Raw genomic sequence first — 13,342 nt, 5'->3', positions numbered from 1 at the left:
GGCTCCCAGAGCCACTGAGCCCTCAGTCCATCACGGCACACAACACACTGCTGGAGAGGGGCCGTTTATGAAACTGCTTCTGATGTGAACTGAAGTCATTGCTATCCCTGAAACTATAGAAAGGAGAAACGGGAAGAAATGTTCCTCCTAATTTGATTTCAAGTTGAAATGGAGAGTACAGTATTTTTCAGAAACAATTCTATAGTATGTTTGCAGGAATCTTGACCATTATTTGTGACATTACCTCTAAGAGAAGTTCTATTTTGAGTTCTTTAAGACTAACTTGTGTGTGTGTGTGTTGTTATGGAAGAGGCAGGGAGACAGAACATCAAGTAGCTCCTGTATGTGCCCTGCCTGGGGGATTGAACCAGCAACCTCTGTGCTGCGGTACAACACTCCAACCATCTGATCTCTCTGGCTAGCGCTTAAATTGTTTTTTATATAGACAGAGAGAGGAAGGGAGATAGAAGGGACGGGGATGGGAGAGGTGAGGGAAGCATTCATCTGTGGTTCTACTCAGTCTTACATTCATTGGTTACTTCCCGTGTGTGCCCTGACTGGGGATTGAACCTGCAACCTTGTTGTTTTGGGATGATGCTTTTAACCAACTGAGCTAACTGGCCAGGGCCAAGACTAACTTGTTTTATATACATTTTAAATATATACATTTTTATATTTAAAAAATAGATATTAAAATAAAAACCTGTGTTTCAATTGGTGATTGTATTATGACTAGTACACCACCAACTCAATGCCTATCATGATTTTAAATCAAGGTCATGCTTATTTTTGGGACTTTTTTCTTGGGTCAGGAGATTTGTGGTGTCCACATGATTCCCTTTTATACAGTCTGAGGTTGCATCTTGTCCTTGTTGAAAGTGGCTTGGAGCTATGAGGAACAGTCTGATGGGAATGTCTGTGAGTTCTGGTGGTTGGGTGCTTCTGAGGTCATTTTCATGAACGTGTCCAGGATAGTCAGAGAATTGCTGCAGAAAGAAATGGTCCTGGAAGTCAAACTACCCACATTTGCCTAAAGGTGGTCTTTTAGGTCAGGGCTGAGAGAAGAGGAGAGAGAAACAGTTGTGTGGGGAAAATGACCCCTGTTCCCAAGAACTATATGGGAGAACTTCTTTGCACTAACAGCAGATTTCTGTTTCTAAAAATGCAAGACTGTCAATTTTCATCAGCACCAAGATAAACAAAGATAAAAAAAACCCCAAAACAAAGAAAAGGTAAATTAAGAAGAGAAAAACAGGCAGAAAGGTTTAATGTGTTTGTGTGTGTGTGTATGTGTGTGTGTGTGTGTGTTAAAGTGAGAGAAGCGTAGACAGAGAGACAGACTCCTGCATGTGCCCCAACTGAGATCGACCAGGAGACCCCCATCTGAGTTCGATGCTCTGCCCATCTGGGGCCCATGCTCGCAACTGAGCTATTTTTAGCACCTGAGGTGAAGGCTTCATGGAGCCATCTTCAGGGCCTGGGCCAATGTGTTTGAATCAATAGAGTCATGGTTATGGGAGGGGAGAGAGGGTGGGGGAGGAGAGGAGAAGCAGATGGTTGTTTCTCCTGTGTGCCCTGACTGGGAATCGAACCTGGGACTTCCACACACTAGGTTGACTACCACTGGGCAAACCAGCCAGGGCCTGTGTTTCATGTTTTAAGATAATGCCTAGGCCAGCTTGGGGATAACGCAGGGACATAAAATCCTAAAACCCAGTGTAAGGTCCATAATTTCTCTTCACTGTGAAGTCCTTCTTGGTTCAGAGCACATGGACATGTCTGTGCCCCACAGAATCTCACACACTTGGTGACAGGACCTGAACGAGGTGGGAAATGGACACCATGTTTGTCTGACAGAGTGTCTCTCTTAATATGCTAACAAATTACCTAGGAAGACAAGGCCTCTTTGTTTGAGGCTACCCCGATCCTGGTTCTCCTCTGGCTACCCTGCCCAGCACCAGGCTTTTAGAGTCACTGTGGTTCTGCTTCTGTCTGTTGAGTCTGGCCATCCTACAACTAAATAAATAATTCTCACAATACCAACGAATGGCCTCTTTCCAGACTGTCAGCAGTTTGCCAGCTACTGTGTCCTTTGTATCTCTAGAGAGGAGCACCCAGTAGAAATATTAGTGGATGCTTGGCCATTATTTGTAGAATGGGGTAAGGTGGGAAATTATTTCCCCCTTACTGGCCTTTGCGACCCATTCAAAGCAAGGTACCTCTAAAGAACACCTTGGTGCAATTTGTGTCCTGAATAAACTAGGTCACCCATTTACTCAAAGTCTGGCTCAGTGGTTTATAGAAGCACAGAGATTTATTCATTAGCAAGTGTGAAATTCACAAAAGGAGTGTGTTCAATAGCTCTGATGCCAAAGTGGTTGTTCATTTGAGCTTAGGCATTAACATAACTGAACGGTGTTGAACCTTACAGGTTGTTCGCTGAATCCAAGGAGGCTGTCCTTTCTTTCTCATCAAGCTCCTTGGGCAAAATAATCCCCCCAAATCAAAACAACATCAACAAAACATCTGTGTTGGCTTTTTAACTAACTTTCTGGGCATTCATAAAGCAAATGCACAAACAATGCATGGAGGACTGGGCGCCCTGAGTCTGAGATCAGTTTCCTTCCAAGTTCTGGGCGGGCTAAAAGTTTCCATTTGCCTCCACCCTACCCCTTAATCCATTCTTTCGCTCTTCTCTGCCTATCTCTGAACCTGAGAGGCTGATCTCCGCGGACTACATCTCTCAGGCCTCCCTGAACGTCTGGTTGGAGGTGGCCAATGGCCGCACCGGCCGGGGATCAGAGGTGAAAGGATAGATAGTTCTTGGCACTTATCCATGTCACTGCCCTCCCTCTGGCCACAGCATACTTCCAGCAGTGGCAACATTTCTCAAAGACTCCAGCTCCAGGCATGGGGGCCTTCTCCTCTGCCTTAGCTTTCTTGAGGTCCCAGTTACAGTGGGACCTCAAGACCTCATTCTTCTTTTTTTTTTTTGGCAAGACAGACAGAGACAGGCACTGACAGACAGGAAGGGAGAGAGATGAGAAGCATCAGTTTTTCATTGTGGCTCCTTAGTTGTTCATTGATTGCTTTCTCATATGTGCCTTGAGTGGGGGGCTACAGCAAAGTGAGTGACCCCTTGCTCAAGCCAGCGACCTTGTACTCAAGCCAGTGACCTTGGGTTCAAGCCAGCAACCCGCACTACGTTCTATTCACTGCGCCACTGTCTGGTCAGGTCCCACCCTTACTTCTTTAGGGCTAGAATAACAGCTTCCAGCACTTGCTGCTCCTTGGGTGACACCAACCCTTACCTGCCTTTTTTTTTTTTTCCTTTTTTTAAAAATTTTATTTATTCATTTTAGAAAGGAGAGAGAGAGGGGGAGAGAGAGAGAGAGGAGAGAGATAGAGAGAGAAAGGGGGGAGCAGGAAGCATCAACTCCCATATGTGTCAAGCCCAGGGTTTCGAACCAGCGACCTCAGCATTTCCAGGTCGATGCTTTATTCACTGCGCCACCACAGGTCAGGCCCTTACCTGCTTTTGTAACCTTATGTACATCCCAGACAGAGTCACTCCGATAAATGCTTTTCTGTTAACCACTTTGGGTAGTGCCAACGCTATCCTGCCAGGACCCTGACAGACTAAGGTTATAACAAGTAGAGCCCTGGGTAATGGTGTCTTGGCTGATCTGCAAGTTGACTAAGCCCCTCCATGTACTGAGATCACCAAGAGCTTTCTTTCTAACTATTGCATCTGTTTAGCATAAGGAACTCTTAGAGGGAAGGAGGACTATCACTTTAAATTTCGTGTTCTCTTCTGGGTCCCTCATGTCCTAGTAAGTAAATGTGCAAGATCAAAAGCAATTTTCATCTTTTCTAGGTTTCTTAGCTCCTTGCAGTTAGAGGCAGCAAAGTGGTACTAATGAAGTCTTCGGTGGACCTAGAGACGCCTCCTTATGGCCACCACCCTTCCTTGGACCCCATCTGTAAATTGGGGGTGATAGAAAACTCCTGTCTCAAGGTTGTTTAAGGATTAAATGAAATCATGCTTAGAATGGTGGTGGTGCCCTGGCCGGATAGGTCAGTTAGTTAGAGCATCATCCCAATGTACAAAGGTTGCTGGTTTGATCCCTAGTCAGGGCACACACAGAAATAGATTGATGTTTTTGTCTCTATCTCTCTCTTTCTCTAAAAACAAAACAAAATAAAGCAAAACAGTGCCTGGAACAAATATAGTAAAATATACAACACATTTTAGATATTATTTTTCCTTTCTCAGGGATGCCAGCTGTTGGAATTATATGAAGGGCAGAGCCATTGTTACACATGCATAGACTGCCCATGTGACTTCATAAGAGAGATCTAGGACGCCATGTGGAATCACTCAGGCCTAGCAATGCTGAGTTTGTTCTGATTGGGAATGGAATAATAATTGCAAGACTGCATCAAAGTGGACTTCTGAATACAAAGGTATTGCATGTGCTCAATATGATTTGTAGTTCTGACCTTCCAAGGAGAGGCAAATGGCAAAGAAATAGAATCTCGATTAGAATAATGCAGAATGCAAGCTTCGTCCCTCACTGCCCAGGGGGCCGAGCAAGCCCCTCCTCAGCCATCGTGTCCTGTGTGTGCAGTGGGGACGACTCCTCAGAGTAGTTCTCTCACAGGGCTTCACTGAAGTTTCAAGGACATATTAACAAGCCCTTAGAGCTGCTACCAGAACCCTCACATAGCCCAGTTTAAAAAGCATCATCCTAAGAATTTGGTTCTCCACTATAACAACTGTAGTGCTTATACTACATAACTATTACATAACAACTAAGAATGATTAGGTGACGTGTGTGTATACATGTATGTGCAAGTATGTGAGTAAATGACAATACATCTTTAAATTGAGATACTGCTCTCCTTTTGGTACTTTTTTCCTATGAGATTCTATAATATCAAATTTCATTTTTGCTTCTTGTTTTTTTAAAAAATTTGCAGTATGAGAGATAAACTCAGTTTGAGATTATTTGTATGTATTATCTATAGAAGGATTATGACCCAAAGGACTCTTCTTTATGGAGAAACAGGATGGTGGAAGGGATGGTTAAGTAGAAGCAGGATGCACAGGGCGTGGAGTATTGGTTGATACTTCTTATGGCTCAAGAAAGAGTTGCATAGCCATTCCATTTTGCCAATGCTGTTGCTCTGAGACTTGTGAGCTCCAGCCACCCCCTCCATCAGTGTGGCTTTTAGAACGCAAAATGCAGGCGTGGGCTGGGTGTAAAGACTCTTGGCTTTGTTTAGGCCTCCGATCAGAGGTGGCCTGGACTTGTGGATCTCCAGTGTGTTTAGAAGTCACCTGGGAAGACTGGTTCATATACACTGCTGGCTTCCACCCCTCTCATTGCATTCAGTAGTTCTCAGGAGGGTCTCAGGAACCTGCTTTATTCTTGCTAAGCACCCCCACATGATTCTGTTGCAGGGATTTGAGACTGGACTTTGAAAAGAAACGTCTCTAGCAAAACGCTTTTAAGCTTGGGGTTGGAACTCTGTGAAACTCTCAGGCATTTGAATCCTAGTTGCATTTCTGTGGCATGGGCTTGACTTTTCTCTAATCCTATTGCATATCATTTCCCAGTTTCTCACCAGTGTGTGCTGTATTTTGGTTTCCTTTGACCCTCTTGTTCTCTTTGTTTTCTCAGGCTTGAATATATATACATAGATGAACTAGAGCTCGGGAAAATCTTACCAACCCTCTCTCTAAACAAAAAAATTACCCACTAACTATCATAGGGGAAAGAACCTGGTAAATACAAAGCTAATTCTATCACTAGATCTCAACCGATTGCTAATCCTAATTCTCCTTATTGTTTGTACATGTCTATGTAGTTGGTGTCTGCATTTTTACACCCTTTTCATTGAACAGCATTAACAATTCATCTCCATTTATGGACACTGACAAAAAAAAGTTATTCTTATTGCCTCTATGGTTAGATCTTTTCCCTTCCAGCAATAATTTAAAAAATACAGGTATTACTGTTATTCTTTTTTTTTTTAAGGACTACGCTGTACTTTTGCTTTCCTGCCAGAGAACTGGTAGAAGTTATAAGGTAAACAGATTTATAAGTTTCATTTTTTTTCCCTTAGCAAACATTAGTTTGATACCAAGCTGTAAGCTGGGGCTAGAGATAAGATAATGAGGAAGACAGACCTAATCCTAGAAATCTACTATAAAAGACAGAAAAGCAATCACAAAGTGTAATAAGTGCTAGAAGGGAAATGAATAAGGTACTTGACCAGAGAATAATAGAGTGGAAGACATCACAGTATCAGGAGGTCAGAGAAGGCCTCTTGGAGGTAGTGACATTTGGGCTGAAACCTAAAGAGAAGACCCAGAAATCTGTGCCCGGGGTGGGGGACGGAAGGTGGAGAGGGGAGAGAGAATTTGAGAAAGTCTTTGAGGCTCAAAAGGCCATGGCATCTTCAAAGAACCAAAAGTGGGACAATGTGGCTGAAGGGTGGGGGGTACGGCATGAGATGAGCCGGTTAGAGATGGAGGTGAGCAGAATTACAGGAGGGCCTTGTGGGCCACGACAAAAGTGTGTGCTTTGTTCCCACACTCTGAGATCATTGAAGGGTTGTAAAAGAGAAGAGTGCCATTATCTGTTTGATATTGAGAGCTCCATGCAGAATGGAAGGGCCAGGGCAAAAATTAATGCAGCAGGCCAAAGAGGAGTTATGGCAAGAGGCACCCAGAGGTGATGGTGGCTTGGCCAGGTGGCAGGTGGTGAAGAGAGTAAGAACTGAGGAACTGAAGGCGGATTTGTAAAATAGAATCAACAAGATTTGGTGGAAGATGGGTGGAAAGGTGAGGGAGAGTAAGATTTTAAGGAATGATCCCAGGTTCTCAGCAGGAGCAACTCAATGGATAAAATGTCATTGCATTTGTTGCAATACTTCTCATGACTTACTGAGCATAGATATAAACATGTAAGAATCTCACCAGAAGCTCAAAGAAGAACCAGGCATACTTGAAGACTGTTTCTCTCACCATTCCAGTGCTGACCACCATCTGCAGGGCCAGCTCCTCATGAAAATGCTAGATGACAAACACACAGAAGACATTACATTCATGTGATGACAGTGTGTGGGGACAAATGCTTTATACTCGAACACTTCTTTTTCCTTTTACCAATTGTAATAGCTTGTTAGTTACTGACATTTATGTCCTCGATGTCCTAGTCCGCAGGTGGATGCCGAAGTCAATGCTGAAGTAACCTGAGCTTGGAGAACATTTTAGGTGGGTAGGAGAAGGTTAGTGGTGCTACCACACGGAAGAGCTAGGTTTGCAGGAATGACCTCAGCCTGGGACTGAGTCTGAATTCTGGGGCAGTGGTTAGAACTGGCATTTTTCTTTTCAGATCCTACAGCAAACTCTTCATGTGCAAACCATTCCTGTCTTTACCCTCAGTTTTCTCACCCATAAGATAGGTGTGTTCTTGGTTGTTAGCAAGGGTTCTCAAATGTGCGTACGCATCAGGACCCCCTGGAGGGCTTGTGAGGATCCAGACTGCTGCACCCACCCCCAGAGTTTTGGATTCAGACTCAGCAAGTCTAGGGCAGGACCTGATAATTTGCATTTCTAACAAGTTCCCACGGGTGCTGCTGGTCTGGGGACCTCTATTAGAGAACAAATGACAAGGTGGTATCTACACTCCTTTCCAGATTGGGCAGTTCTTGTGGTTGTAATCCTACTAGGGCTTTGTGGGAAACATGATGGGTTGGGTTTATGAGCACAGCTTCTGCATTCAAAGGCATAATGGTAACTGCCTGAACTCACAGCTTCTGGATTCTGATGTGCCAGAGTCAGATGCTTGAAAACTCCTCAGCTCCACTTACGTCTACACTTCCCTTCAAGTCATCTGACTGCTCGATAGCAAATGCCGCAGATGGTAATTCCTACATCTTTGTACCCTTCCCATTCCCTAGTTATCTGGCTACTTGTTCGTGCTCTCGACAAAACTTCTGACTCAAGGTAGAGTGACCAACTCATCTCAGTTTGCTTGAGACTGTCTTGGTCTTAAAACGAAAGTCTTGCACCCTAATGACAAAAATGGGCATTTTCTATGGATTTCATGTATCTAATGACCACAAAACCTAGAATAAAGACAGATAAGCTAATATTTTATTGTTTGGCAGGTAAGAAATCCAAAAATATTTGAACACTCTACCATCACACCCTAGGATACTGGCTTATGTGACAGGTAAGCTTTAAATTCAACACCTAAAGCAAAAACTGATCGTGGGAAAGATTGCCCTTGACCTATCTTTAAATTACCCACAATGTACAGTATGCACGCAACCCAACTTACTAATTCTTATGTACATTAACGTTTGAGAGTTACTCAGCTAAGTAAAAGGAAACAAATGGAAAATCTACCTGCTGATATCTGGGGATTCTAACTATTTATTTACATCCACAACCGGTCCTGGTGACGAATGGAGAATGCTGAAGCTTGTCCGTGTGTTCCACTACATTCCGCCAGGTGAGTCAAACCTTTATAATCTTAATACATGTTAAAACATTGGTTTGCTGTCAGGAGTCTTAAGTGAAGCTTTCCCATCTGGGAGAGGAATGAGGCTGAGTGTTACTCTAGCAGGTGGTCTAAGTGTGCACACGATGCAACTGGCTGCACACAGATCTTCCCGCTGTAGGAAAGACAACACTCCTCCAGCTTCAGGGGTAACCTCTGGAGAACAGGGCAGTTTGACTGCCAGAGTCTTAGGGCAAGAAGAGATTAGGGAAGGATAAACAGCTTCTGAAAGTAGTTTATGCTGCTTACCGGGCAATGTGATTACAAGAACACCTTGTTCCAGAGGTTATAGAAAGGAGCCAAGCTGCTAAACCCTGCTGCTCAGTTAGTAACGAAATAACACTGGCTAAACTTCCCTCTGAATAAAAGAAGTTTTCTTCTGGTGATTGAGATGACTAGAAACCAAGTTAAAAACAAAGCCATTGCAAAACCAAGTAGACTGTGCCTGGAAGAAGTCAGGCCCTGCCTTAAGGTTGTCAGACTGGGGGGAAGTCATGGTTTTAGGAAGGAAAATGGCACCTGTAACCAGTCACTGCAAAACTCAAAGCTCAGTTTTAAAGTGAAAATTTTATTTTCAGCTCCTACCCGTATCTTCTTTCCATTCTTTTACAGTGAACCTCTAGTACCTCTCCCGAAGCTACGGGTCGACTGCAGTGTGCAGCCCTAAGGGCTCCCTGTGCTCAGTTTGTCCCTCAGTGCATCCCAAGCCAGCTGAGGTTTGGTTTCTCCTCGCCTGTTTAATACACATTTTCCTGAGGCGTCAGCTGTTGCAAATGGCTTTTACTTTGATAGAGGTTTGAAAAAACTCTCAAGACCTTAATTGAAGTAGCTACGACAAGGGTGAGGCTCTTGGGTGCATGGCAGAGGAGAAATATGGGACAGAGCCTTTCCCTGCCACCTCTTAGACCACAAAGGCAGTGACTATGAGGGGAGAATTTTGTTAATATATGGAGTTCTGGTGAGCAGTTTAACCGCTTGGAAAGTCTCTGAACTCATAGGAAAGGCTGACTGGATTGAATTATGAGGAAGCATTTCATATTCCTTTGATATACGTGGCATTAAAACAAATGATACCTAACTACTGCCGTTCACTTCTGTTGAGGATGAATCGCCTCCTAAAAAACAACTAATGCAGTGGTTCTCACCGTGCAGTCTGTGGATCAGCACCAGCCAGAGGCTTATTAGAAATGCAAATTCTTGGACCCCACTTCAGATCTATTGAATCAGAAACTCTAGGATAGTGTCCAGCAGTCAGTTTTATTTTTTATTTTTTTTCTTTCTGAAGCTGGAAACGGGGAGAGACAGTCAGACAGACTCCCGCATGCGCCCGACCAGGATCTACCCGGCACGCCCACCAGGGGTGACGCTCTGCCCACCAGGGGGCGATGCTCTGCCCCTCCAGGGCATCGCTCTGCCGTGACCAGAGCCACTCTAGCGCCTGGGGCAGAGGCCAAGGAGCCATCCCCAGCGCCTGGGCCATCTTTGCTCCAATGGAGCCTTGGCTGCGGGAGGGGAAGAGAGAGACAGAGAGGAAGGAGGGGGGGGGTGGAGAAGCAAATGGGCGCTTCTCCTATGTGCCCTGGCCGGGAATCGAACCCGGGTCCCCCGCACGCCAGGCTGACGCTCTACCGCTGAGCCAACCGGCCAGGGCCAAGCAGTCAGTTTTAATAAGCCAACCAGGTATATCTGATGCATGGTAAGCTGGAGAACCACTGACTTAATAGGTAATTACACAGTCAAAGAATGGGAAATGGGGAGAGGGCCCCAAACGTACAGAGGTGTGAGTGTGTGTGTGTGTGTATGTGTGAGTGTGTGTGTGTGTGTGAAAGGGGGGGGAATGAGGCACCGACAAACGTTAACCTTACACTGCCCTGCTCAGTACCTTTTTGCTGGTTGTCCTTGGGGCTCCCGTTGTACTTGAGACATCACTGTTGCCAGGGCTATAGTAAGACATCCGGTTGCAGTTGCGATCAGCCATCTGCAATGCACAAACCATGACTCAACAGTCAACTAACGGACAGTGCTTCACTGGGAAGACGAACCAGTGGCCTGAAAGCCACAGCTTCAAAATTCATTTTTAACGTATTTCCTACTTGTACCCTAGTTACAAAGGTAAAATAACTGTCATACATAAACATAAAACAAAGCAAAGAAGGTCAAGTTACACCTAATTCTACTTGCTCCTGACACAACCACAGACGACAGTTTGGTGTGTAGTAACCTACAGTGAAAACCTAGTTAAGTACCACGGGGTGCCTAATAGTCCCTTCGACTTTCTCAGTCCGTGACTTTGTGGGGAGAGCAGAAAAATGTGTGGGAACAGTGCCTCTCTGTGGGTTAGTACGGTACTGTACTTAGCCTCCTAAACACTATATTTAAGAAATTGTCAAAAACCATTCCGGACAAACTTTTTTCCCCTTGCTACAAAACAATTAGAAAATTTTTAACCGGAAGAGAAAAAACTCATGGACATGACAACAGGGTTGTGATGGCAGGGGAAGGAGAAGGGGGGGGAGAAGGGGGGGTGGGTAGCATATAGTGGGGTAAATGGTGATGGGCGGAGACTCGACGTCGGGTGTTGAACAAAACTTCAGTGTATGGGTGGCGTGTTGAGGAATTGTGCACTTGACACCTGTATAATTTTTAACCAGTACTACCCCAATAAGTTCAATAAAAAGCGGGAAAAAAGAAATATAAATAAAATTAAAGATATTTTTTTTAAAAAAGAAAATTCTTAACTTAGCCCACAGAGAAACTTAATATTTTCAGTTTCATTAAAGAAAACCACTAGGATCAAAGTTGTCTGTGATAACTGTAGATCACTTCTCCCTGGGGAATCAGAAAATGACAATGTTTAAAGGGTCCTGAAGTGTGAGGTTGAACCACACAAATGTTTAACAGCCAGCTCTCAGGGGTGGTGGGGGAACTGAACTATAGCATGTGCTAGTTTCTGTGCTGTAACCTCTTCCATTGTGGTGACTTCAAGTTAACATGATATCACTGAGCATAACACTAAGAAGAGATGTGCAGTAGCAAACCCCATGGTATAGTATTTCCATCTTACAGATACAATAGACATAAATAACCTTAAGAACGCAGATAATAGTAAAGTGTAGTAGAATACGTAGGAAGGGATAAGGTTTAAGTACTATCTTTGTAAAGTGGGATAATTTTAGATTCACAGACAAATTGCAAAGGTGGTCCAGAGAGTTCTAGTACATTCTTCTTCCAAGTTCCATTAATGTTAATATCTTACATAACTATGGTACCTTTGTCCAAACTAAGAAATTAACATTGGCCCATTACTATGAACTAAACCACAGACTGTATTCGATTTCATCAGCTTTTTCCACTAATGTCCTGTTTGTGTTTCAAGATACAATCCAGGATACCACATTGCATTTTGTTTCTAATATATGTTATTTAGTTGTTACTTTATATAATTTAATTTTTAATAATGTCTACATTTAACAACTGGTGTAAAAAATTCCTAAAAATTTAACAATCAGCTCTTAAAAACTGGTACGAGACAACTTCAGCACCTCCCTGGGTTTATTCTGTAAGTCGAAAAGGGCAGAATATCAATAATTTCCTATGGTACGACCTATAGATTACCAGAATCTGTGGAGGTGGAGCCCGTGTTTTTAAAGGATCATAGATGATTCTTATGTTCAGGGTTCAGAACCTCCTTAGAGACCAAGACAATAAGGCCCAGGGCAGGAACTGACTTCCCCATGACCACAAAGCTACCTGATGCCAGAGGCGACCCAACCCTTGTGTCCAGATTCCCTTTATCACAGCAGACTGTCTCAGGTAGGTGGATTTTGTAAGAGAAATGGTGCCAAATCCTAGACAGTTTGGTTTATCTTAATCAGGGAAATGATACTGCTCTAAAAGCTTAGCCACTTTGAGACCACAGGTAACTGGAAATAAAATTCAGACTAAGAATTCATGGTAGCTTTGTGAACACAACCCATGGAAAAAAAATGCCTCTGATTTATATACTTTAAAAGGGTGAATTTTATGGTATGTGAATTATATCACAATTTTTTAAAATTTCAAATGAGAGAAATTCTACAAATACCTGACCAGTACTCCTCAAAACACTGAGGTCATCAAAACCAAGGAAAGTCTAAGAAATCGTCACAACCAGTAGGAGGCTAAAAGGACATGAGTACGCGATATAATGTGGTATCCTGGATGAGATCCTGGAACAGAGATGGTACGTTAGGGAAACTGGGGAAATATGAACTTCAGTTAATAATAATAACATATCAATATTGGTTCATTACTTGTGACAAATGTACCATTATATGGACAGGAAAACTGGGTATGTGGTATACATAAACTTTCTGTACTATAATTATAATAATTCTAGAAATCTAAAATTATTATAAAATAACAAAAAGTTTATCAACAAAAAGCAACAAATTCATGGCAGGAAATATAATAAAGGGCAAGTCACCAACCCTTTCAGGACCTCAGGTTTTATTTGTTCATAAAATGTGGCTTTGCTCTTTGGGATTTTTTTTTTAAAGATTTTATTTATTCATTATAGAGGGGGGGTGGAGAGAGAGAGAGAGAGAGAGAGAGAGAGAGAAGGGGGAGGAGCTGGAAGCATCAACTCCCATATGTGCCTCAACCAGGCAAGCCCAGGGTTTTGAACCGGCAACCTCAGTGTTTCCAGGTTGACGCTTTATCCACTGCGCCACCACAGGTCAGGCTCTTTGGGATTTTTATATGGGAAAATCGATCTATAGATG

General features: G+C 43.4%; 1 protein-coding gene across 3 annotated transcripts in view; it reads right to left on the bottom strand.

Annotated features, from left to right (window-relative positions):
- DOCK8 (dedicator of cytokinesis 8) overlaps positions 1–13,342 on the bottom strand; it is a 246,704-nt gene that overhangs the window by 66,506 nt on the left and 166,856 nt on the right. For all 3 annotated transcript variants that reach the window (XM_066368042.1, XM_066368043.1, XM_066368044.1), the window contains 2 exons: positions 10,462–10,557; positions 6,989–7,084 (listed from right to left, as the gene is read on the bottom strand). In XM_066368042.1, the coding sequence (XP_066224139.1) occupies positions 6,989–7,084; positions 10,462–10,557 (192 nt within the window). The remainder of the gene's footprint in view (positions 1–6,988; positions 7,085–10,461; positions 10,558–13,342) is intronic.

The sequence above is a fragment of the Saccopteryx leptura genome, chromosome 2, assembly GCF_036850995.1.
Source record: "Saccopteryx leptura isolate mSacLep1 chromosome 2, mSacLep1_pri_phased_curated, whole genome shotgun sequence".
NCBI lineage: Eukaryota > Metazoa > Chordata > Mammalia > Chiroptera > Emballonuridae > Saccopteryx > Saccopteryx leptura.
This window is presented reverse-complemented; position numbering and strand designations above follow the sequence as displayed.